General features: G+C 50.9%; 1 protein-coding gene across 2 annotated transcripts in view; it reads right to left on the bottom strand.

The window, feature by feature from the left end:
• RIMS4 (regulating synaptic membrane exocytosis 4) overlaps nt 1-26,897 on the bottom strand; it is a 48,998-nt gene extending 22,101 nt beyond the window's left edge. The window contains exons 1-2 of one of the 2 annotated variants that reach the window (XM_069496131.1): nt 26,801-26,897; nt 25,880-25,882 (exon numbers count right to left, since the gene is read on the bottom strand). In XM_069496131.1, the coding sequence (XP_069352232.1) occupies nt 25,880-25,882; nt 26,801-26,897 (100 nt within the window). The remainder of the gene's footprint in view (nt 1-25,879; nt 25,883-26,800) is intronic. The other variant, XM_069496133.1, reaches the window with a different exon arrangement.
• Between the last annotated feature and the right edge of the window lie 341 nt (nt 26,898-27,238).

Below are 27,238 nucleotides of genomic sequence, written 5' to 3'. Positions count from 1 at the left end.
CAGGAAATGTTATTTTCACTTATCCAACAAAATATACATTTACTGAGCTCATTTCCTATGCCATGCTTTTCCTGGCACTGGGGATTTGTATAAGACACAGTCTTTGTCCTTAAGGAGCTTACAGGTAGTGGAGGGGGGAGGGGAGATGAAACATAAGCAATTATTATTCATTCAACAAACTCTTACTAATTGCCTATTCAGTGCCATAGCCTGTGCTGGAGACTCATAACACAGATGAATTAAACCCAGACCTTGCCGAAGCTCCCAGTCAGAAGAGACAGACAAGTAAAGGGGCAATTATAACACAAGGTGTTATAATTACAACATAGTCTAATGTAAGGGCAGAGAGATACACAGAATTTCATGGGAGCAAGGAGAGGGTAATTAATACAGTACTGGAGGCAGAGGCAGGGTCTCGTTGTAAGTAGAATGGTTTCGATGCTGAATTATACTTGATTGCAAATAAAATCCTAAGATTTCATTGTACATGCAAGTGCTACCTTCCGGTACAACCCAAGGTTATGTTGACTAATGGAAAACACGTAGAGAGAGAAGGCAAAAATGTGGAATCAAAGATTAAGGACAAAAATTTCTGGATGTAGAGCAAATGCATTTGGGGTGGGGGCAGGTCCTGCACTCAGCAGGGTGGTCAGAGGAAAGTCATTCACTCCGTTCCAGCCAACATGGGAAGGCTTTCCAAAGAAGGGGCATTTCAGCAATCACTGGAAGGAAGACAATTCACTGTCCCCACAAATGGATGTCTTTCCCCAGGGAGCCATTCCCACCAGCACTAGGAACAAGCTGAACAAGCTCTGGAAGGGGTTGGGTGTGGGCAAAAGGTTGAGTCTATGGCTCCATCTGGCACCGGGAAGCTTCACAATCCACACAGCATTCAAGACTTCCAGGATTTGCCCCAAACCTATACTACAAGTGTGACGTGATGCACTTACCAGGTGTTCCATCCACACTGGATTACTCATCATTCACCAAACACAGCCCACGTACTTCCGCTTCCTCAGAGAACAGGCTCTGGAGCCAGAATAACTGGGTTTGGGACTTGAAGCATCCCTCTGCCACTTTCTGAGTAAACTAAAGAAAGTTCCTGAGCCTATCTGAGCCTAAGCTCCCTCGTAAAATACAAATAATAATAGAACCCACCACACATATTGTTGTAAGGATTAAATGTGTTAGTTGGCTCTCACTAGGTGATGCTGTGATAATGAATGACCCCCAAATTTCAGGGGCTTACAGAACAAAGGTTTAGTTCTTGCTCACATTAAACATCCTTTATAAGTTAGCTGTGGCTCTATTGCATGAATCCTTGTGGGACAGGGTAAAAGAGAAAGCCCTATCTGGAACATGCTGTTCTCATGACAGAGGAATGATGGAACCATGAGGGACTCTTCCAGCCACTGCACTTTTCTCCATGTATGTTTTTTAAAAAATTATTTTTAAGTACTAAAGAAAAGGAAAAGAAAGAAATACGGCCTCTACTAATGAGGAAATGTCAAAGGTATAGGGGATCATGGAGAGCTCCCTCCCCAGCACACATGCTGGAAAGAGAACTCTTCAAGCCACCAATGATTTGTTATCACAAAGTAGCATGTTAGCCCCTTATAACACAGATCCAAATTAACTGTGAAATAAATCCTATCATGCCCCTTGTGGGGCTGAATTCAATGACATAACATCTGTACAGTGAATGTCAAGGTAAGATAAAGGCACTCCGTAAATTGGAACCACTATTATCATCAATACTCTTGAGATATATAGTAGTGTTCCCAATTCCCAGAAACTCTCAGAAAACTGAGGCTCTGAGAACTGAAGCAGTTTGCCCAAAGTCCCAAAACAAGTGGTAGAGAGACAGAACGCAAAACAAATCCATCCAGTCCACACAAAGGGTTGAACACAAGTATTTCCAGCAGCATTAATCATAATAATAAAAAAATGGAAACAGCCCAAATGTTCACTGACAGATGAATGGATAAACAAATTGTGGTATATCCACACAATGGAATATTGTTCAGCCATAAAAAAGAATGAAGTACTAATACACGCTACAACAGAGATGAACCTTGATATCATGCTATGCAAAAGAAGCCAGACACAAAAGACCATATATTTTATGACTCTATTTATATTAAATACCCAAGGCAGGCAAATCCATAGAGATGGAAAGCAGACCAGTGGTTCCCAGGGGCCGGAGTGAGTGGGGAATGGGAAGTGACTGCTAACAGGTACAGGGTTTCTTTTTGGGGTGGCAAAAATGTTCTACAGTTGATTGTGGTGACGACTGCACAACTATGTAAATGCACTAAAACCCACTGAACTGCACTTTAAACAGGTGAACTGATGGTATGTGAATTAAATCTTCAAAAGCTTACACACACACACACACACACACACACTTCCACCCTATCTCATCTCCTGGCCCTGGCTGTTAACCCTTATTCTACTCTGAACCCCAGAGAGTCAAGGAGCCCATAGCGTGGGGACAAGCAGAGGCAGCACAGGAAGACTGCTGTAAAGACCAAACAAGGCCCGAGCTGTGCAGTTTGGATGTTAGGCACGTCATCTTCAGAACACACATGTGCCCTCGTATCCCCACAAAAGCTCACGGATAAAAATACGCAGTAGGGACATGGGAAGCAGGGATGTGGGGGATGCGGTGGGGTTGGGGTGATGGAATTCCTTCTTCCCAGGCCCACCAGCGCAAGCCTCAGGCTCCCCACCACCACCTTCCTCAATTGACGCATGGCCAGCTTCCTTCAGAGCCTACCAGACCCAGGAGAACGAGCCAGGATCAGTTAAGACCAGTTGGAACCAGCTGGAACCACCTGGCACCAGCACTCACCAGAGCAAACACACCTTAGTCAAGGCGTTCCCAGCACCAGAGGCTGCTAGTGACGCTGGCCTCAAGCAGCACACCCCCTGTCACTCCAGCTCAGCTCATCCACATCCCACAACTGCTTAAAATCCAGTCTCTCTCCAGTCCTCTCTGCAGGACAGCAGCTAACCCAGAGCCTACTCAGGCTTCCCAGCAAGAACCTCCCACTCACCTGCTTAATGCATGCTGGGGTCTCATACTCCTTGAATAGGAAGCACTACGCTTTATCTTCAGTTTAAACAAACACCTGCCTTGACTTGGCCTTAGCAGCGTTGCAGAGCAGCTGGGCCCCATCCTGGCTAAGGCAACTCAGTTCTTTCCACTCTCTCAAATGAGGGCAGGGACCACGTCTGTCCAGACTGGCAAAGCACTTGCTGGTACTCAGCAGGTATGCCATGCAGAAATCAAAGGCTGAATAAAACCCAGGTCTGTGCTTCCCAAACTTGAATGTGCAGATGACTCACCTGGGAATCTTGTTAAATGCAGATTGTGATCCAGTAGGTCCCGAGTGGGGCCTGAGATTCTGCATTTCTAACAGCTCCTGGGTGAGGCCAGTGCTGCTGGTCTGTGGCCCACACATTGAGTAGCAAGACTTTAGCACATTCTACTCACTGTCCTTTCTGATTTCTTCACCTTCTTGGTTGTTCAAGGAACCTCTTGAGAGCTGATGAAATCTATTCTCTCTTTCCTTAGAAAAGGATCTGCCAGCACATACACACAATATGGTGCATAAAACTGCGGGTCCTGCAGTCTACAGGTTAAAAGCCCTTCTTTTGCACATACAAACTTTAATTCTGATGGAAAGAGGATGTAACAGAGGACAGAAAAAAAAAAAGCCTTGGCAGGGAATCAGAACTCCTGGGTCTCGTCCCAGCCCCACTACTGCCTTCCTGTGTGACATCAGACAAGTTTCTGCCTCTCTCTGAGCTTCAGTTTTCCTACCATGAGGCGAATGGACTAGATTGGGGATGATAAATAGGTTTTCTCTTTTTTGCCAACTCTGGGAGCTGTTGCCTGAAATACCCTGTGTTAAGAATTCTTAGACTGTGTCTGGACTTGGCAGAAAAGGGTGCCGTGATTGATTGGTGATACCTGCCATGGTCCCAGGAAAGGGGGCCTTGATTGATTCGTGATGTCTGCCAAGGTCCCAGGCCTGGAGGGTGATGGGCTTCCTGCCAGATGTCCACATCCCCCAGAGAGCTCTTCCAGCTGTGACGTTCCACAGCTCATTTAGAGTCCTGGCAGATTGGGGAAAGAGAAGTCTGTGCTTGTCCTCAAGGGGGTAGGGAGGGATAATTCTTTAAGCTGTTGGCTTCTCAAACCTGCTTTCCTACAGCCCCCTTTGAGAAGAGGTAGCAGAATCACTGCTCAGTGGCAGAGAAGGACAGCATGTCCTTGTGCTCCCATCCTTGCCTATTTTTAACTCCAAGGACAGAAGCTCAGGCAGAAGCTGAAATATAGAAGGACCACCCAGCCTCCTGAGGGTGGGGAAGCTACCACCCTCCTATCATTCCCAAGTGGCTTCATGGTCGGCCAAGTGAGAGTGGCAAGCTGCCAAGGGACAGAAGCTTCCTTGATTCCCTTGCAAATCTGCCCCACCCTGCTCTGTCCCACCCTTTCCCAGGCAGGGCCAGTTGCTCCTTCCTGATACATCCACAGACCCCTCTGCTGGTCCCTATCTTGCTAGACCCTGTATCTGTCATCCACACACCAGGTGAATGTGCCGGCCCCTGTACTAGTGCTGAGGACGCAGCACTGAACAAGACAGATAGGGGCCCTCCGCGAGCTCTTCCGGTCTCGGGTGAAAGACAGACGGCAAACAGGATGGCAGCACAATTGCATAGTTACAACTGCGCTAAGTGCTCGGAAGAGAACCGTACCCACATGCCTGTGAGTTCCACGAGAACTGAGATGTTCTCATTCATCTTTCTATCCCTAGAACCTGAGGCCTAACCTGGCACAGAGGAAGGTACAGGGATTATTTGTTGATTGAAAATATCACATAGGAGATACCTTGCAGAGTTTGGGAACCCTACAGGAGCCCATCTCAGACTAGATGAGATTCATTCATTCACCCATTTATTCACTCATTCATGAAGGTCTGTTTTTGAGAACCTTCTATATGTCAAGCACCGTTCTAGGCACTGGCCCTAGAGCAGGAAACAAAATAAGAAAAAACAAACTGTCCTCCTGAAGCCCCATTCTAGGAGAGGCAAGCAAACATTAGGCCAGACAGATACAAAAAGACAAAGAGGATGCTAGAAAGCGGTGGGTGGGTGGAAGGATGTGTGTTTCTCCGAAACAGAGTGGTCAGGGAGGCCTCACTATGGCACGCGGGTGAAGCCCCAATGGAGGTAAAGGCAGCAACCATGTGGCTCTCTGTAGGAAAGCATTCCCAACACGGGGAACAGAAACACGAGGGCTCGTGGCAGACTTAAGTCTGCTACATTGGATGAACAACCAGGCCAGAGTGGCCAGAGGAGACAGAGCAAGGGTTAGCAATGTGAGATGAGGCTCAAGAGGACGTGGCAGGCGGGGAGGGCAGACTCTGGGAGACAGACACACCTTGCACCAGGCCTGGCATATGACGGATGGAAACGACAGTGATGATGACGTGATGATAAAAGCATCCAACATTCACTGGGCACAGGTGCCAGGTGCTAAGCTACACACTTTACGTGGATTCGTTTACTTAATCCCCACAGCAGCCTGTGAAATACATCCTACGTTACCCCTGCTTTACAGATGGGGAAGCTGAAGTTTAACAAACTTGGAGGTGGCAGGGTAGGGACAGGAACACTGGCAGTCCTGTTCCACGTGCACTATGAATACCAGTTTCTTTCCCTCCCACAGTGCCTAAACCTGTTGAACTTCTTTGAGAATCTGCTGGAAGCTGTTTTTCCCCAGAGAAAAATTTTGGTTTTCCCCAGAAAAAAAATACAGATGCACAATGACATAACTTGTATATAATTTCAAGAGGTTCAAGGTTATGAACTCCAGCCCTGAAAGTAAGCATTTGGAGCAAGAACAAGAATCGTCAGAGATTTCCAAAGAGGCAAGAGGGTAATATAGGCAGGTATAATGGCTAAAACTACTCCTACAGTTTGTCAAGAGCCTACTGGGGATGGGGCATTTGTAGAATTGTATGTCATTTAAACCTCATTTTAACCCTGTGAGGTGACTGTAATTACGATCCCTTTACAAATGAGGAAACCGAGGCACAGAGCTGGTATCTGGCAGAGCTGGAATCTCCCAGATCAAAGTCTCTATTCCAGGCAGCCTCTCTTTTGATTTCTCCAACGACATCCTTTCATCTTCCCAGGGCAGGGAAGACACTTGCTCAAGGTCTCACAGCTCAGCACATCCAGTGCTGGGTCTAGAGGTGTGTTGCCCAATACGGCAGCCACTAACTACTTAAATTAATTAAACTTCAAAAAAATAAGGAATTCGGTCCTCAGTTGCACCGACCACATTTCAAGTGCGGAACAGCCACACGTGCTCGTAGCTGTAGTATTGAACAGTGCGGGTACAGAACATCTCCGTCACTGCAGAAATTTCTAATTAGGCAGAGCTGGCCTAGAACTTGGTCTCTTGACTCCCAACTTAAGGTTTCTCCACTGTCAGGGGCCACTAGAAATTAGATGTGCCTGATAAATGAAGACGACCCCAAAGAGGAGACAGGGATAGAGCAGCTGAGGGTGTGCTAGAGGGCGCTCTGGCAGAGAAGACTTGTGGGAAGGAAGCGTAACTTGACATCTTGTACATTTCTTTCATTTCCTTGTTGATGCCTGAGGTTTCTTTACCGGGGGCAGGGCCTTTCACCCCGTGGAGAGAGATCAGGCTGAACAGCCAGTTCCCCTGGGCAAGAAAACCAAAAACTCCTGCTCACTTTCTGAGGATGGGAAGGAGAGCGAGAGCAGGGGACATTCAGGGCCCAGCCAGGCCAGTCTTCAACCCAACAGATCTGATGAGGCCTCGACTCAGGGAAGCCGCACTGTGGGCCCCGGGCAGCGACTCAGGGTGGAGTGGAGGCTGACGGTAGACAAGGTATCGGCTGCACCTGCAGCCGCCAGGGCAGATTTGCGGACTCAGACCACACTGCGGCCACAAACCCAACCCCAGGAGAGCTGGCGGAATAGCCAAGTCACACAATGCTCCCTGAGGACTCCTTGTGGCCTGCAAGATGTTCAAAAGCATCATAACTAGATTTCTCTGGTGGAATGCTGAGGGAGAGGAGAAAGGTCTGCACAGTTGTCCCTAAACTGCTTGGCACAGTGGGAACCACGGAGGCTAAGGCTAGGGGAGCCCCTTACCTCTGTGCGCAATGGTCTGCCCCTCCCTGCCTTCCTTTCTTCTTTCCTTTACATACAAACTGTCGCAGAAGCCCGTGGAAGGGGGGAGAAGAGAAGAGTGTGAGATGGAAGGCATGGATTAAATCCCCTTCCCGGCCGGGTGCGGTGGCTCACGCCTGTAATCCTAGCACTCTGGGAAGCCGAGGCGGGAGGATCGCTCAAGGTCAGGAGTTCGAGACCAGCCTGAGCAAGAGCGAGACCCTGTCCCTACTAAAAATAGAAAGAAATGATTTGGATAGCTAAAAAAATATATATATAAAAAAAAATTATCCAAGCATGGTGGCGCATGCCTGTAGTCCCAGCTACTCGGGAGGCTGAGGCAGAAGGATTGCTTGGCCCAGGAGTTTGAGGTTGCTGTGAGCTAGGCTGACGCCACAGCACTCTAGCCTGGGCAACAGAGAGAGACTCTGTCTCAAAATAAATAAATAAATAAATAAATCCCCTTTCCATGTCTTAAGAGCTGACTGAGTGGGCTTTAGAAGCCCCAACCTTTCTGACCTGTATCTTCCTATCAGCAAAACATGAGTGATTTTACCACCTGCCCCCAAAGTATTGTAAAGATCAAATGATACTAGTAACACTAATAACAATGACTGTCATTAATGAACTTTTTCACGATGTACCCCATCATCTGTAGTAGGGCTGGGCACACATTAAGCACTCAGTAAAAAGCTCTCAAATGTTGACTTTACCATGCAAATGTCTTACTATTAGTAACAATAATAATAAATTACTATGAAGTGAGTGCCTCACTACTATACTGGGCCATCTCACACTTAATGTCACAATTGTAACAGATGTCAATCCTTTCAATGAGACACAGAGAAGTTGAGTCATTTGTTTAAGGACACAGCTAACAGGGCAGCACAAAAAAGAAAGGGGGTGTTTAAACCTAGGTCTATCTGAATTTTAAATCTATGAATTTTTTGCCTCCCAAATCAAATAAGTATTTTGCGGACAACAAAGGTCTGTACAAATGCTGGTTGTCAGTATCATCGTTGCATTAGGATTAATGACGAAGGTGACTCCGGGCACAGGGAAAGGACTTTCTGCAGTGCAGCTGCCGGTGGATGGAAGGAGGAGCCCCCTGAGAGGTCGTGAGCCCTTTTCCTGTCACTAGAGGCATCCAAGAGACTAAGCTCCCACTCAGCTGGGGGACTGGAGTGAGGACTGGGGTGTGGTCCCCGGATGGGAGACAGGATCAGCACAGCGCATCCCACGTGTGGATGAACATCAGAGTCACCTGGGAAGCTTGTGAAGCAACAGACGTCCAGGCTCCACCCAGGCTTTGTAATTGGTGGGTCTGGGTTGGAGCTCAGGATCCCGGCTGCGGACAGGAAAGCATGTGCACCGCGGGTTGAGCATCACAGACTAGTGACATGCTGAGCACCCTCCTGAATTCCAGAAGCCACAGAAGCCACTAAAGGAACCCAGGACACACTCTCAAGAAACATAATAACGAAGGCTTGCTCTGGCCAGACTCTGTGTTAAGCAGGACACCCCTGGTCCCATAGACTCCTTCCCCTGGACCACCTCCTCCCCAGGCTCCTTTCTCCTCCTTCCCTTTTTCAACTCCAGCATCCCCTCCTCCAGGAAGTCTTCCCTGATTCCCAGAGCTAGGGACCCCTCTTTGGGCTTCCACATCAGATAAAACTCTCATTTGTAGATGTCTGTGTCTACATCTGCCCTCTGCCACCCCAGGCTGTGACAGGATTAGTGTCTCACTCAAGTCTGCATGCCCAGCGCCTAGTGCCCGGCCCAGTGGAGGTGCTCACTAAACATCTGCAGAGAGGGACTTGCTCCGCTCCACAAAGGATGGACAGAGGAGGTGGCGAGGAAAGCAGTCCCTGCAGGAAGGAAGTAATCCAGGTCACCAGGTTGGGAGGAGACAGAACCTACAAATTCTCTCCGCCACTGTTCAGAAGAGGCCTGGGCTATTTATAGCGTACAAGCCTTCTGCTTCTTGCATTTAAATGCAGGGCCAAGCATGGAATAAAATCCTGGGGAGGTCTGTCAGTTTTAAATTTTATTTATTTAATTTTTTACAAGAACAGAAGCAGAAAGCAGGGACAAAAATGAACCGTGGCTATTAGAGTGAGCTGCCTTGTGCTGTCCCTGGGCTTTCCATGCCAAGCTGGTGAACTACAGACAAATCAGACGTGATCCTAGAAATCAGTGTCCCTGTGGAGACCAGCCTGTGAAGGTCCTTTTAAGGTGATTTTTAAATGGTGGCTTCAGTTTACAAACTAGTATCAACGTACGACCTTGCTTCGGCTTAAACTTGTGTGTTCCTGTGTGTGTGCACGGATGGACACACACACACACACACACACACACACTCCGGTGGTTAAATAAACATTATGCTTTTGGATTACAGATTTAGAGTTGCTTTTAATTTCTTTTTGTGTGCTTTCTCTGCATTTTCCCAAAAAAACAAAAAAAAACAAAAAAACAAAAAACCCCACCATGGGTACACAGAGCATATAGGATGTTGTAAGGAAACCAGCTCTGCCACTTGCCAGCTGTGTGACCTTGGGGTAGTTACTTAATTTCCTCATCTGTAAAATGGGAACAGCAACAGGACCTTTCCTAGAGGTTTGCTCTGAAGACTGTACAAGGTAACATGCGTGAAATCTTAGCATGGCATCTGGAATATGGTATGCACTCAGAAAATGCCAGTTTAACTGTACAAGCATTTGTAACTTGCGAAAGCATAATATTGTTTTAAAAAAATTAAAAGGATAAATAGTGACTCTCCCACTCACAGGTGTGGAAAGAGCCCTTCAAAGGGACTGGATAGCGGCTGGGGAGGGCTCGGAAGCCTGAGTTCCAAATCAACCTGCCCCAAAATGCGCGAGTGACCCCTTCTTCCTCTCTCGATTATCGATTTTCTAACTTCGGAAAGGATGGTGGCAGGGGCTAGATATTAAGTCCCACCTGTCTCAGCAGAGGCCCAAGAGGACTGAAGATGATGCGGTAACTCAGATCTTCGAGAAGGGCCTGGTCCTGCGCACCCCTCTTTCCCGGCCCCACCTCCTCCCTGCACCCACCTCCTAACGCACCTACTTTGCCCCATGAGACATAAATAAACCACAGACAGCTCCTCCCTGAACATAAAAGACCCCTGGTGGCCTGGGGCACCTTCCCCCTGTCTAGCCTGGTACTCGGCACCCCCGGCTCGATGGAATCCCTTGTGACCTTCTCTGCATATCTTTCCCCCTAGGCTGAGGGTGGTCCGGGTCCCACTCAGCACCATACCTGAGTACCCAGCACACTGGAGCAGGGGCCAGTAAATATTTGTTGACTGAATAAAGAATGCTTCTAAAAATGATCAAAGGCAGTGCAGGGAAGGGATCAGGCAACCAGCCTCCAGGGCCAGGCAGGTCTGTTTGAACTTACTACCGAATGGCCCTGGGACAAAGAGGGGACTATCCTCTCTGAGCCTCAGTTTCCTCATCTGTACAATGGGTACGACAATTACACACCCCCTCCTGGTCTGATGTTTCAATAGGATAATCTGGGTAAAGTGCTAAGAGGACCTGGCATATGTGAAACACAATAAATATTACTATCCTGATGAGGATGATTACAAAAAACGTAAAATGACTTAACGAGTATCCCAGGATCCCAGAGCATCAGCATTTTCCCTTCAGATCTTGCCCCTGGCTCCTTTCTGGTTCAGGTCTGTGGGGTCATGGGGACTCTCACACAGATTGCGCCCTGCTTGAAGGTGCCCAGCTGAGTGGGGGGAGCGCGGGCAGAAACACAGCCTGTTTCCACTGGCCACGCCCTGATGGCACTGGAGAAGGAAAAGCCTCTTTCTAATGCAGACCCCTAGAGGAGGTAGCATTTTTTAAGTTCAGCCACCAGGAGTGGGGATAGAAGTGCCTTCCCCCTAGTTTGCACAAAGGCGTCGTATGAGCCACACGTCGGTGCCAGGGCCCAGAGTCCCAGAGCCTGAGGGGAAGGGCCATGCTCGGCTGTGCTCACTTTCAGTTTAAACCATGACGCAAAGGCCCCTCCAAGATTGTGGGGCCCAGGACAAGAGTACAAAGGAAGGCTCTCACACTTATTCTAAATATTTAAAAGTTATAAATCAGGATATTAAATTAAATATGTCCTACCCTTCCATTCTGACAAATGTCTTCATAATGACCTTCAAGGCCAGGACAGGTTCAAATTTAGACTCCTCAGTGTTCCATGGCTGAATGCCGAGTGAGGAGGGAAGCGGCTCTCAGCCGTGGCCCACCCTGTCTCTCCCCCCGACCCTCATATTGAGGGGTCCCACTCTGCTCATCTGTCCGCTGTTCCTACCTGTACAAACAGCACCTCCTCCAGGGCCACCCCTCGGGATGCCAGCAATGATGTCATCTGTCCACCCGCAGGAGGATGGACCAGGGAGGGGGTCTAGACAGCCCCCAAAGGCTGACTCAGGGCCATGTGGGCAGGGAATCCCAGGGTCCTCACACCTGGAGCAGGCCCAGAAAGAAGAGTCCAGATAGGCACTTCCCCTTCATCCCACAGGCTCCTCACCCTCCCCAGCCCCCGAGGAGAGACGTGGCTGGAGGAGGGCCAGGGAGCAGCCCAGTAATGCTGGAGACCCCAGAGCAGGGCCCTCCCTGCCCAGGTCTAAGGGCAGGAACCGAGGCGGCACCCAATTCTCCCACCAGCCAGGCCTAACATTCGCCAAGCAAAAACTCACAGGAGCCTGACGTGGGTCAATTCCTTTGGGAATTGTGCTCCGATATTTACCAAACCATTCACAAACCAACAGATCTGCCAACCAGCCGGGGGCGAGGTGGGCATGAGGCTTCTCCCACTTTCTTCCCTGGCAAGGCCCAGATTGGGGAGTTTAAGTTTCCTGCAGGCCCCGTCCACCGTGGAGCCCTTTCTGGGTCTGGGGACAGACAGAATCTTCCTCCTCATTCCCGGCCAGGGTTGAGGTCGAAACCGTTCCCACCCAACCTTTAACTAAGGAGTGGTTTTCCTTTATTTTTTTATTTTAATCTTTTTTTTTTTTTTTTTTTTGAAGACTTAGACATTCACCTCTGGAGGGAAATTATGGGTTTCAAGAGTTCTTGACAAAGAGCTTCCTTCCAGAAATGTAAAGCCGGCATTTTAAATTTGGTTCTTATTCACTGCTGGAAAGTATTAGAATGAAGATTACAAATTTAATAATGTAACACGGCAGGAATTGGCCCAGCCTCGTCTCCAGGAGAGTAATTTGTTCCTGCCTTCAAAGCGGCACTTCCCAGCATCACCAGACCAGGCTGGTGACACACTCCTACTTTTTTGTCTCTTGCGCTCTAGCCCACGCAGCCGGCCCAGACACCAGATCCCCAGCCTGGTCTGAGGACTCAGGGCTAAGACGGTCCTGTCTGGCTGGAGAGAGCTACTACGGCCAGAGAGAACCATCTGCGGGCCTCTTGGCTCCATTCTTCCCTCCTGCAACCAGAGAGGTCTTCAAAGATTCGCAAACTCCAAATCTGAGTCTGTCTCGTCCCTGCTAAAAACCCAACAGGGACTCCAATTGTCCTTACACTCAAGCCCAAGATCTTTAACTTTAAAGACCTGGTACGACCCAGTCCTGCTACCTCACCGACCACATGCTCCTTTCCCTTGGCTTTCAAAAGACCACGTCCCTTTCCGACCTCAGGGACTTTGCATGGCCGCTAATAACAAAAGCTGATGTCTACTGAGCACTATGTGCCAGGCATTGTGTTAAGGGCTTGACGGGTGTCCTCTCACCCCCACCCTGTGAGGTAGGCAGCAGAGCCAAGGGGTTCGGCTCGGACTCCCGAGCTGGACAGCTGGATCTGAACCCTATCCCTACCGCTCACTGTGTGATGTGGGGCAACTTACTCAGCCTCTCTGTGTCTCTATTTCCTCCTGTATAAATAGGGACAGTGATAGCACCTGCCTCACAGAGCAGTTGTGGAGCTCGAATGAGTCAATGGAAGTGAAGCATCAGAACTTGAGGGGTGCCACGTAAGTCGTGTTGTCACCATCCCCTTTACGGGGGGAAAACAGAGGCAGCACCGAGTGGTAAATAATGTGGTTAAGGTCACATGACTACCAGGGGCAGTGTGGCCTCCAGCTCTGAAGCCCTCGATGTTTACCATGACATGTCCATTGTAGAAAATTTGGAAAATATTTTTAAAAAGCACAAATGAGAAAGCAAAAACCACCCATGATTCTGTCATACAGAAGCAACGATAGTTAATATTTCCATCTGTGCTGTGGGGAGGGAGAGAGAGTGGGAGAGAGGGAGGGGGAGAGACAGCCACACAGGCAGAGAACCTGGGATTCAACCTCCACTCCCATCACTGGCTCCCAAGGCTGTGTCCCCAGCGTTGTGGCATCCTGTCTCACTCTCCTCCCCTGCCCTGTCTTCGCTGGCCAACTCCACCGTCCCTCGGGCCTCAGCTTAGCTGTCCACCCCCCTGACCACAGGCCAGTCCTCCCTGCTATGGCCTTTCCCCGCACCTTGTACTTGCCATACCTGGCTCTCATCACAGTAGGGACTGTGGATTATTAGTTTGTCCTTTGGGTTGTCTAATGGCTAATCCCTTCCCCTAGAACCAGAATGGAAACTCCATGAGGGCAAAGACTGGGCTTCTCTTAGGTCACCAGAACGGGGCCTGGCTGTCAACAACTGCTGGATGGAAAAAGGGAGGAAGAGTAGGGAGGAAGGGAGGGAGGGAGAAAAGGAGGAAGAGAGGGGATTCAGCTCTGCCTGTCCCGGATCAGTGCCCCTGGGTGGGATGCAGACAGGAGTCACACAGTCCCTGACCCGGGCGGCTCATGGTGTGGCAGTGGAAAAGTGACAGAAGCCAGAAAGTGCCGGAGAGGAAGAAAAGTGAAGCGCCATGGGAACGCCAAGGAGGAATGATTGACTCCACTGGGGGGAAGAGAGGTGTGCTTCCTGGAGGAGGTGGCAATGGAGGCCTGGAGGAGGGAGGGTAGGGCATCCTAGCCGAGAGGATGGCCCAAGCAGAGGCATGGAAGTAGAAAACTCAAACAAGACCACCAAATATGGAGAAGCTGATTTTTGCCTGGAAGAAAAAAATGGCTGGAAAGATTGGAAATGTGATCTGGCCCGATGCAAAACTTGTTTTCCCTGTTCATCCTGCCACCTTCTCTCCAGTACCCCTCCAAACACACAGGCCATGCTCTAGAGCTGGAGTGAGCAATGCTGTCATCCCCTGTCCCGCACCCATGTCCTGGCCCAACAGCCTATTGCTGGCACCTGCCTTTCTTCGCCTGAGGGCTACCACCCATGACAGGCTGGAAATGACAGGCAGTAACCAACTCTCTGACCTGCCCAGCAGCCCTCAGCCAATGACTGATGGGAGTTGGTGTATAAATACCCCAGCTCCCTCCTTCCTGGGTGGGATAATTAAAGTACATGCTCTACCCCAGGAGTCCACAAACTACGGCTCTTGGGCTAAATCCATCTTGCTGCCTGTTTTTGTAAATAAAGTTTTATTAGAACACAGCCTCACTCATCCATTTACAAATCGTCTGCGGCAGCCTTCTCACTACAACTGTGTGACCGAGCAGTTGCAAGAGAGACCGTATGGCCTACAATAACTAAAATACCCACTGTCTGTCCCTTTACAGAAGTTTGCCGAGTTCTGTGCTACACTGTCCCTCCCAAGTCCCCAGCAAGATTAAGCTCCAGCTGTCCCCACTCGGGGGTAACCTTCTTGACAAAAGACAGCTTCCTGACTTCTTTCTTTCCCTGCGTCATGTTCTCACTCCCGTCCTGGGGTCTCATCGTTCACTTTGTGAACCACATGAATCATGTAAAAAGGCTAATCAGACTGTTTGACCTATAAAAATGGTTGTTTCATGTGGTTTGACCTAAGGCTGGTACTTGAATCCTTGTTTAAGGAGCTGCTTCCAAACTAGGGCAGCAGGGCAAGTGTCACCACACCATTTTACAGATAAGCCCTGATCTGAGACTGCTCCATGCACGCACATTGCCTCCTCAGCAAAGGCTGAGGTCAGCCTTGGTTTTGGACCCCCTGACCACCCCTAACCAGAGCCCTGCGATACATCTTTGATATATGCAGTATCCTTCAAACACCTGCAGGGTACCTGCTGCTTACAGCCATGGACTTGTTCATCCAAGGAGGAAACCCAGGTCTGAAAAGGAGAATGACTTGCCCGGAGTCACCCAGCTGGCAAACTGGCAGAAGTGGGATCTCAAATCCAGATTTCCTTATGACAGATCCAGGGCTCATTCCATGACAAATCAGCTTATCCCTTAAGCTTTCACCTCAGGTAGCCCGCTAGGGCTCCTGCCCACCTCTCTGTGTATAGGGCCAACTTTCCATGAGGATCAGGTGAGATCTAATAGATAAACATGCTTTGTCAGACACAATGAACTTTATGTTTGCACAGTGCAAAGTAGAAAGTCAGGATAGACTATCCCTACTTTGAATGGATAGACACCTTTCAAAGAGGTACTTGGAAAGAGGCCCACTAAGAAGCACCAAATATACATATATACTCATGAAAAAAAATTAAATGCAGTACAGAATCCCGGAAAGGCCACAGGTGTTGGAGTCAGGCCTGGGTTTGAAGCCCTGCCCCACCCCTTACTAGCTGTGTGACTTGCAGCAAGTCAGGAGTCCATCCGGACACTTGATTTCTCCATACTGCCTAACAAGATGATCGTGTCCACCTTGAGGGACTGGGGAGAGGGTGACCTGAAATAATGGTTGAACGTTGCTCAGCACAGAGCTGGGCACACCTGCTTCCCCCACTCAGTAGCCAGAGGTTCCCAGAGAGTGGACGGGTGGACCTGCTGGTCCCCTGGACAGCCCCCCTGTACCAAGCAGGTCACCCACCGCACAGCTGCTATACTGGCTGGTGCTCACTTGCAGCTGCCCCATCTTTGGAGAACTGCCCTTAGCTCACGGGAGCTGTCTTGCCCCAAAAGTTACGCCCTCTGCCAACTTGGGGGACTCCTTGACACACGGGTACCAAAGGCTGGTCAGCCTGCGATGCCATCCACTCTCTAGAGCTCCCCAGGGCCCAGGCTCAGGCAGACGGGGGCCCAGGCCGGCTGCTCTTTTCCTGCGCGGGCTGCGTCCCTCTCACTCTCTCTCAGGTTTCACCTGAGAGCATCCCACGGTCTATCACCTGCACACAAATCCAGGCTGAGACGGTAGAAATGGGAGGGAAGAGTTCTCCCATCTTATGTGTCCTTTTCAATTCCAAACAACTGCTGGGAGGAGTCCAGAGAATAATGTGCGTGTCAAACTCCCTTACTAGAGGCACTTGCCAGATTCCCCTCAGGGCTCGGCTGCCCAGTTTGGGGTCCCTTTGCTGGGACTCAGCAGGCCCAACAGAAGCTGGGCATGAGTGGCAGCTTCCTGAGGCCAGATGGCTCGGGGGTACACTGGCTCAGGCCAGAGTGGACCTCAGAAGCACCTGGCCCAGTCCTGGTGTTGGGCCCAGGCAGATGAAAGAGGTTTCTCAAGACATTTGCTGAGGACTAATTAATTTCCATTACAGGCCCCAGTTAGTGACACATCCTCCCACCCACTTGCAGGGCAACTCCAGGTGGCATTTACCAGGGACACCGAGTGCTAGAGATGCAAGGTACAGCCTTGAAGCAAAGTTAGGTGCCAGCAGAGTCCACAGTGGCCCCTGGGGGCACCTTGGGGGTCCAGAAAGGCCCTGAGCAGGGAGTCGGAAACATGGGGGCTGGTCCTGGCTTTGCCGCTGACCTGCTGTGAGGCTTTGGGCAAATTGAGATCACTCTCTGGGCCTCACCTAAGACAGCCAGAGTAGATGACCTCAGAGGGACTTCTGGCTAAAACATCAGCTAACACTCTTAACACACTTTTACTGCGTACAGGCTCTCTGCAAAGCACAGTACAAATATTTACTCATTTAATCCTCCTGACACCTTCGAGGCAGGAAGGGGCTATTCTAAGCCCATTTTACAGATGAGGAAACAGTCTCAGAGAGATTAAGTAACTAGCTCGTGGCTACACAGCCAATAAGTGACAGAGCCAGGATTCAAACCCAGGCTATGTGGCTGTGGAGCGCGTATTGTTACGCCCACCAGGCTCTACCGCCTAGTGTAAGCCGACTTCTCCGGGACCCTCACAGTGCCCGTAAGTGCTTAATAAGAATTTGGTAACAAGAAAATAAGAAAAAACTGGCAGCTTCAAAGACGATGATGGTGGTTTGTGGGAGAGGGGCTGGGAAGCTGAGGTGGGAGGGAGGCATTTCCTTGGGGGGCCTGGACAAGTGTCCTCCCTTCTCTGGGAGACTGTGGTTGTATCTGAACCAAGCCCACCAGACTCTCATGCTACAGATGGGGACACTGAGGCCCAAAGAGATGAAGAGAAGCAGCTGTAGGAGACACGGATTCACCAGCTCAATGGAGTCCTCCTTTCCCGACTCCTAACGCAGCCTCTCGGGCTCGGTTGTGCACACGCTAAGCCCCACATACACAGACCACAGCCTAAAGCCCAGACCCCAGCCGTGCACTCCCCCACTCACACCCTTCCTCCACCCGGGTGTGTGTAGACTGCATTTTCAGTAAGCCCACGACAACAGGAAAGGCAGCAGCTTCCATTTCTCGGATATGTGTTGTGCATACATTATCTCCAATTCTCACAAGGTGTCTCTCCTCTCCATTTTGCAAAGGACAGACTGAGGCCCAGATTGGTTACATATCACAGTCAAGACACGCAGCTCGTAAGGGGCAGAGATGCAAACCTATGTCTTTGGGCCTCCAAAGTCCGTTCATGTTTGCTATCCCAAGCCACCCCTCTCAGAGGGCATGTCCCATCAGTTTAAGATAAGTCCCACCTGGAAAGTATTAAGTGCCTTAGTCTTCAGACTGTGAGTTTTATGGGGCTGGGTGAGAATCTCATCACATCATAGGGTCTGTCCCCCACCTCCAACCTGAGCTAGATCCCAACCTTCCCCAGAAAACTATCAGCGACCCTTTCTTAGAAACGTCTAAATAAATTGACTCGGTAAACTCCCTTGGTACCATTTCCCAGCATTTTGCCCCTTTACACCAATGATTCCTTTGATTTACTTCTTCCCAGTAGAGGCTTGTCCTCAAATGAACCTCCTGGTTTTAACACATAGCCCTGCCTTTCCCCAATGCAGAAAAAGGACTGCATCCTGTTCCCTCTGGTAAAAGACGCTAGACCTGAATCCTCAGAATTCTCAGAGCTGTCTGAGTCCAGTGTCCCAAGAAATGATATTATGGCCTGATGCATTATTCGTTTTGACTCATTTATCATTTATACAGATGACTTCCTAGAGGATTTATGGGGTCCTGCACATTAAACCCAGTACAAAAGCAGGCAGCAGCTGAGACTCATTTAGATCAGAGCCCATGTGATGGAAACAGGAGGGCCTGAAGACTATATCCAGGACTGAATGTGGTACCCAATGTCCCAGCGTCTAAGACACAGGGAGCCAGGAGACAGCCCACGTTGACAAGACCCCTTCATTTCTCTCCAGCCTCTTCCTTTGACCCAGTGGTTCTCAAAGTAGGGTTCCCAGATCAGCATCACCTGGGAACTCGTTAGAAATGAGATTCTCACGTCCCACTGCAAACTAAATGAGAAACTCTGGAGGGGCGCAGCAGTCTATGTTTTAACAAGCCCTCTGGATGATTCTCAGGCACACTCAAGTTTGGTGGCCCTGCCCTGACCCATTAAAACTGACAACAACCACGACAATGGCAGCAGCTACCACAGGCTGAGCACTTACTGTGTACCAAGCATGAAACACATGCTCATCAGTCCTCATAACGGAGAACACCCAAATCCCACGTGTCTGGCTCTGGGCAAGGTGCATTCCGTGCATTATGTCATTTCTCCCTCACAATACCCTTTAAAGTATTTACTATTACTATGCCCCATTTTACAGATGAGGGCATTGAAGCCCAAGATCACATAATTTAGAAGTGGCAGAGCCAGGATGAAAATTCAGGTCTGTCGGATGCCAAAGCCATGTTCTTTCTGTCCCACCAGGGAAGATCCACAGAATCTCTCACACCTGTCAGCCTGAGAGGCAACCAAGCTGGGTCAGGCAGGGTGGGCAGAAAGAGCCCAGCCCCGACTCCACAGTACCTTCCAGCTACGCTGTGAAAGGAAGCCATGTTACACATTTAAAGCCACAGCCATCTGTGCCTACAGAACATAAAAGACAGGGATGCGGGAGACATGAGTTCTTGCCCTCTCTCTGGCTTTACCGAGCCGGGGGGGGGGGGGCTTTCTTTTCCCTCTTTGGACCTCAGTTTCCCCACTGGATAATTCTTATCATCACCTACAAGGCTGAGATGATCTACCCCCTGCTTACTTCTCTGACCTTTGTCTCCTAGCACCTGCTCTCTCTAACCACGCTGGTCTGCTCTCTGTTCCCTAAAACCCAAACTCACACTGACCTCAGGGCCTTTGCACAGCTGTTCCCTCTGCCTGGAACACTCTCCATGCTCGTATTCCCATTGCTGGCTCTTTGTCATTTAGGCTTCAACTTGAATGTCACCTCCTTAGTAAGCCTCCCCTGACTGCCTTACTTAATGCCATTGCCTATGCCTTCACTGTTTTATTTTCAGTCCACGTAACACAATCTGAAATTATTTTTTAATTGGTCACCTATTTATTGTGTCTCCCCAACCCCACAACATAACTCCATGAGAGCAGAAACCACGTCTGACTTGTTCCCTGGTATAGTCCTAGCACCTAGAATGCTGTTTAATGCAGAGCAGCTAATGATATATTAGTTGAATGAATAAATACCAGAAAAGAAAACCTAGACTCAGAGGCCAGGGCCCTAGATCCTTAGCATGTGACCTTGGCAAGCCACTTTGCCTCTCTGAGCCTCAGTTTCCTTCCTTGCTTAACGAGGAAAATGGACTAGATGCTCTCGAAGGGTCCTTCCAAGACTGCCAGTCTTGGAAAGCCAGGCCTGGAACCAGCCCAGTTGGTCCATCCAGAGGAGGCAGCTGGCCAGGGTCCCGGCAGCAGCTGCCCTCTCCCCACCCCCACCCACGTCCCTGCCCAGCCACACAGTCATCTCACTCCCCCATCGCAGAAACTGTTAATGAAGTGCGCACTGCTAAATGCAGTTACAATTACGGGGGCTAAGAATAAGGCGCTGACATCAGCCTCCTCAGTTTCCGAGTGAATCAGAAGGGGAGGGGGGAGGAAGGAGAAAGGGGGGGGGGATGGCGCTCTGGAGCTGTCAAGTGGAAATAGCACAGCGTTAAATATAATCCAGCACTGGCCTACATCAGTCTGGAGAGGCAGGTGATAGCTTGGTCCCCGGGGCCAGGGCAGACAACTGGATTCTTCAAGGAGGCCAGGCAGCCACAGCAGCTGCTGACCCACTGTGATGGGGACCATCCAGGAACCGATGGCCAGGAGGGCACTCCACCTGGCGGGTGGGGGCTACAGTGGGGTGGTAGACCCTGGTGGGGTACATCGCACCCCAGCCCTGTCACCAGCTGTATTGACAGCATAAGGACAGCCCCTGGAGCTTACATAGCCCTTTCCGACCCGAGATCTCACTTCATGCCCAGAGGGAGAAGACAGCCTAGAGTCAAACACACCTGGGCTTGAATCCTCACATAACCTGGGAAAGTCGTTAAACTGCTCCAAGCTGCCTTGCTTTTCTCATCTGCAAAATGGGTACATCTGCGACAGTAGCTACCCCTTCAGGTTGCTACAGGATTCAGTGAGATCATGGGAAGCACTGAGCATGGCCAAGCAAGCCCCTCAATCATTTCATTGTTACAATCCTGAGACATGCTCAGACAAAAATAATTAATCCCCTTTTTCCAGGTGAGGCTCAGGAAGGTTAAGGGACTTGCTTGAGGCCACAGAGCCAGAGTGGGGTCAAATCCAAGCCCAGTTACCTTTCCGCTACAAAAAGACAGAGGAATTGCTGTGGACCCCTGGGGCACAGGAGGATGGATTACAGTGGGGGAGACGTTGCACCCTTTTGAGTACATTCTCCCAAAGTGGCGCCTATCCAACAATGTTTAAAAGATATGCTGAAGTGACGGTTGTTAAAGCCATAATAAAAAGACGTAGAGAAGGCAACGTGAAGAAAGGCTGTGAGACAGGCTGGGGGTGAAGGCTTCTTTACATTCTCATTCACGCTCTCCCCCCACTCAGCCTTCAGCTGGAACTGGCTCGGCCTTGGCACTCGGCACTTGGGCTGAGTGGGGAGGGAGGCAGAGCTTCATCCTCAACGGGAAACAAGGTGGATGAGCCCCTCCTTCTCCTCTCCCACCAAAGAACCAGGTGGGCCTCTGGCAGCTGCAAACCAAGGAAGCTGGAGCCAGGAGTCTGGGTGCCTGGGGATGGGGTGGGGGGTGCCTAAGGGAGAGGGAATTTAAGGAAAGAGCTCTAATAGCATCAGGGCAGATCTGCAGCCCAGATCTGTATAATGGGGGAAGGGGTGAATCCTCATGCACCTGATTTTCCTGAGATAATTCTTTCAGGATAATTTGATTAAAATAAAGTGGTTTAGGTCCACACTTTCACCCCAGTCCTCAACCTGAGCTATGAACAACTGATTCAATTCTCTACCATGTTTCAGTTATCCAAATCTAGAAAAATTCTGCTCAGCTCCCAAAACATAAAGAAGATCACAGTGCTCAGTGGTAAACGGGGGAGGGAGAAGGGAAAAAGGGGGACAGGCAGTGGCCTGTCCTGGGGGTGCAGGTAGGAGTGGAAGCTTCAAAGCCTCAACCTCATTCCTTCAAGTGATCATGAAGGATATTCTAAGGCCTCTCCCCTCATGTACCCAGCCAGTCTGGGTAAGGCTGAAGGATTCTGTTCCCACCATCTTGGGGGAGAAGGGTAGGACAGCAGGACATTTTGTTTCCCAGAAAAAGCTCAGGTCAAATTTCAAGGACAAAAGTTAGCACTTGGCCTGGGAAAGAAAACTCTGCCAAAGGAATAAATGGGGAGGAAAGGAGGGGACGGGAGAATTTCAGTGCAGTCATTCCAGGTCCCTGGGGGTGGGGACAAGAATTGGAACTCTGATTCCCCCTGCCAGGATCTGTCTGGCAGGATATGGGTATCACCGCCCCACAACCCAGAAGCGCTCAGACCACTGCCTCCATTTCCCTTCTGTCCAAAAAGGGGGGGGGGTGTGTGGTACTAGTTTGTGGGTCCCATCCACCATGCGCCCCCACCCCAGCCCACCAGATTTGGTCTGAGTGGAAGAGGGTGGTACCATGAAGGGCTTTCCAGCCCAGAGATGTGGCCTGAACTGCTAGGAGAGGGACCGGTAGCCGGCTGGTGTTGCCATGGCAACTTCCTCCCTGCGCTGGATCGAAGCTTCCATCCTATGGGCAAATCAGAGCTGGCTGCTCCAGCTTCTCCGCCCTTCTCCTGGGCGGGTGGGGGAAAACTGGACGCCAAAACCACTTAATCAGGCTCAGGAACACCATCCTCAATTCCACACCCCGATGTAACAACCCCCTTTGGCATCTGCTGGAAACTGGAGACATCCCAGCTCCCCAGCTATGCCCCAAGGCGGCCTGGCAGGGCTGGGACTGCAGATGAGATTGGTGCAAATGAACCAGTCAAGAAGTGCAGGGAAACGGCAGCCAGGATGCTCCCCACCCGCATGTTTGGCATGCAAGTCCCCCAAAGCCCCACCTTTAAGCCACTTCGAAGAAGGAGGGCCCGGCTCCACCTTAATAACTATAACAATGCAATACAATTACCCTACTGAAATTATAAAGCTAACATTGTGAAAATCAGTCTTCTCCCCTCCCCAAACCCACAGATTCTTTTTTATAGTCATGCTCAGAAACAACTCTTACTTGGTAATAAGATAGATCATAGCTAACATGTATTGAGCCTACCTCGTGCCAGGTACTATACTAAGCCCCTTGCACAGCACAAGTAGCATAATACTTGAAAGCACTGATGCTTGAGTCAGACTGCCCAAGTTCAAATCCTAACTCCCTCACTTCCTGGCTGAGTGACCTTGAACGAATTACTAATGTCTGGGCCTCAGTTTTCTCATCTGAAAATAGGGATGTTAACAGTTTTACAGGGTTGTTTTACAGGGTTGCTACGAGGAATGAGTTAAGATAATATATTTAAAGTGCCTAGGAATATGTTCAGCAGAAGGTAATCATTTTAAAAACATTCACCCTATCCAGTCCAGGTTATTATTTTCTTCCTCCTACAGATGAGAAAACTAAGGCCACATGTCTAACTCCTCCCCACCCCAAACCTCCCCAATTACAAGTCCAGTGCCAGCAAAGCTGAGCAACAGACACAAAAATGCCCCCAAGTGCATGGCTCTCTGATTGTGAAAAGGGGCAAAAGAAGAATCATAAAAAAATCAGTTCAGAGCACACAAGGGAAAGTGCCCCTTGAGAGGAATTCCAGGAACCCGCAATGACCAGCATCCTGGGCCCGGGGGTGGCTAGAAAGGCTGGGAAGAAAGGGCAGCTTCCTTTGCCCACCCCAATGGCCAAGGATCCCAAGCCCAAAGCAGGAACCTGCTCTGCCCCAGTTAAGCTAATGAAAAAAAGTCTCCTCTTCACACCATTTCTCAGGAAACTAGCTGAAGGATGACACATAAGCCCTGAAGATGGCTCTGGCTCAATCTGGTGGAGGAAAAAGATGCATTCGACATGAGTTGGAAGCAGCAACAAAGAGGAGGCTCGTAGATGAGCCAGAGGCCTGTCAAGGACACACTTCTGAGCCATCAGGGACAGACAGGCATTAAGAGGGCTGGGGAGAGAGGGGGAAGAGGTAGGTGGAGCCCAGTCTGCTGACAGCCTCCTGCCGAAGGAGTCTCTGGCCAGTATCGGAGAGACCATTCCAACTGCTTTTAGAAATTAGTTCAGCACAGTGCTGTTCTAAAATAATAAATCCAAAAGGCTTCTTTTAGGAAAAGATTAATGACTTTAAGAACAAGAGAAATTAAAACACCAAGACAACGTTCCCTACTTCCGACTCTCACCAGACATTCATTCCGGAAATCAAAGTTCATTCCCCCCTCCCCCTCCCAAACTCAAAGCATCCCTCAAGAAGAGCAGTGAGCAGAAGAAGCCCAAACTAACTCTGGGCTGCCAGCCGCTCCCTGAGGCCTCCTCACCTGGGAACCATTTTCTACAGAGTGAGATCTGGCTTTTTAAAAAATCCTTTCAGAGGGAGGGCTACTGGTTTACTGGAAAGAAAACTGGAAACTGATTTTAGTCTCAGCTCTGTGTTTGCCTCACTGGATAACCTTGGGTTATAGATACACATGTATACCCCCCACCCCCACCCAGGGCTTCAGTCACACACATGCACCCAGGCTCACATAAATACACACACCCTCCCATCCAATTGGTGTCAAAAAGGGGGCTGGACAAGATAATTTCTAGGGCCCTGCCAAGTGAAACACAAGAATTTCAAGAAATCCACTAGGAAAAAAAAAATCAGGTGGACCTTTACAAATATTGCTAATATTACATAAAGTTGTCTGTTCTGACTTAAGTGAAACCAGAGCAAGTCACCTGCAGCCTGCAGTAATCAAGTGTCTGACCCATGACACGGAGCATGGCTTTGGAGTAAAACCAAACCGTCCCTGCCTCCCATACTCCTACAAACCCATGCTCCTGCCTAGCCTGGCTCTTGAGACCCAAGTGGCCCCCTGAACTTCAAGAGAGTATTCAGCCATCACGTGAGGGATGGGGCCAGCTCATTTAGGCTGCTGCGGTGTCCTGTCCCAGGTCCCTCTCTGCAGCTGCTCCCTCCCTGAGACCCTTAGGTAGCCTGATTTCTTCTCTCTGATTTTGCTCCAGTTGAGGCCACTGTGTTAGGGACTGCCCCACCCCACTCCTCCTCACCTTGCCTTGTCCAGAGTAACAACACAACCTCCCTCAGCTACATCAAGCGGCAGGTTAATCCTGAGCCTCAGTTATTTTTTCTGTAAAATGGCTCTCTAGTAACCATCTTTACCCCCACCCCTACCTCCAGGGCAACAGCGAGACAAGTCTGCTAGGGGTCTGCCTCACCCACCCTCATTCATTCACTGGCCAACAAATGCCCCAGGACAGCCTTCTCTCCTCTTCCCCACCTGCCTCCCGCTGGAGCAGGACGTGAGCAACCATCACCTACGGCTCCATCCCATGATAGAACCTAGAAAGCCAAGTGGACCAGGCAAGGGTCCCCAAGGGCAGAAAGTCTAAACCTGGGTCCACGAACTCCCTAAAAGTGTAGGCTAAATGTTGTGGATGGTGCACATATATACATACATATATATACATTACACACACATATACATATATATCCATGCTTTGGGAGAGAGAGTCCATGTTTTCAGCAGTCTCGAAAGTGGCCATGAAACCATTTTGCTCCTCCCCACCATGTACACTCCTCTCCACTTTGTCCCCTCATTGAATTCAAATACTCTCAGATTTTCAACTCACAAAACACTTTGAACTCCACCCTCACACCATATAGAGCCTTGTGTCTGAGGCAGTGTCATCCCCATTTCACAGATGAGGAAATCAAGGCTTTCGGGTGGCATGACTTGCCCAAGGTCACAGCTAACAAATAGAGAATGAAGACTGGAACCTGCTTCTGACTCCCAACCTGGCACACTGGGGAACTCTCACCCAAACCCTCTAGCTTCCCCACCTGTTGGATCCACTCCCCTACCCCAGAACCAGATCCGGAACTCTCATGTTCCCTCTGCCTGGTCCCAGCGCCCCAAAGAGCAGGTTTCCCTACCCCTTCCCGCCCCTCGGGCTCTGGCTGAGCTTGCGCGCAGGCCCGGGAGGAGGCGGCTTCAGCCGCTGGATGGTGGCCGGGTTCAGCCCACCCAGGAGGGCTATTCAAGGGACAAGAGCACCTGAGGTCAGGGGCACACACCGGCCGGCGCGCAAGTGTAGAGTTGGCGCCGCCCTATACCTCCCTCCAGGAGGAGCGGGGAGGAAAGGCCGTCACCTGGCCGGTTCCCCGCGATCCGCCCCAGTCGGATAAGATCCGGGAGTCCGGAGCCCCAGCCTGTGGGGGAAGGGGAGAAGAGACAAATGGGGGCGCTTAAGGCCTCAGGCGCCAGGCGGGGGTCTTGGGCAGAGAACCTTTGGATGCAGCCAAGACAAAGATGGAGAGGTAAGGTCTGCGCGCCACCTCCAATGGCGGTGGGCGCGTCGGAGCCCCAGGGGTGAGGCGGCCAAGGCCCCGCGGTGTGAAGAGTGGGCACATATAGGAGACTCAGGGTGGGTGGCAGGTAGGATCCAGGGATGAGGCAGAGGGCATCCAGTAGGCGCCAAGTGAGTAGGGAGGGCTGGGTCCAGGCGACCCAAAGGGCCCACCTGCGGAGGATCTAGGGATCCCTGGGGGAAGGCTAGAAGAGAGCGCATCCTAGAGACCCTGGGGTCCGTGGCTGGGGAAGGAGACCCTGGGGGCGCCTCCCTGAGCGGGGCGGGGGTGGGGAGGAGAGACTGGCCACCTCTAAGGGCGCACCGGGTCGGGAAGGGGGCCTCCTGACCGGGATCCCAGGACACCCCCCGGGGTCGGGGGGCGGGCCGCGCGCTCACCCGCGTCCTCGTCGTCGAAGGAGTTCATGCACGGGAAGTAGATGGCGAGCGCCTCGAAGGAGGCGGACAGGCTGAGGCGGCTCTGCGAGCGCTCCATGCCCGCGCCGGCGCCCGGCGCCTCGGCCGCGGCAGCGGCGGCGGCGGCGGGCGGCTTGGGCAGCTTGGCCGCCCCATTCTTGACGCGGAGTACGGCGCGCGGCGTGGTGGCGGCGGCCCGGAGCCGGGCCGGGGCTCCGCGGCGGGGCTGGCGGGTGCGGCAGGGCCGACAGGCGGGCGGCGGGCGGCGGCGGCTGGCGGTCCGGGAGCTGGCGGCGCGCGGAGCCCGAGGCGCGCTGTGCTCCCGGCGGCGGCAGCTGTGGCGGCGGCGGCGGCGGCGGCGGCGCAGCGCGCTCTGGCCCGCGGCGCCCCCCGCCGGCCGCGCGGGGCGGGCTCGGAGCG

Source organism: Eulemur rufifrons, chromosome 20 (genome assembly GCF_041146395.1).
Source record: "Eulemur rufifrons isolate Redbay chromosome 20, OSU_ERuf_1, whole genome shotgun sequence".
In the NCBI taxonomy this organism is placed as follows: domain Eukaryota; kingdom Metazoa; phylum Chordata; class Mammalia; order Primates; family Lemuridae; genus Eulemur; species Eulemur rufifrons.
This window is presented reverse-complemented; position numbering and strand designations above follow the sequence as displayed.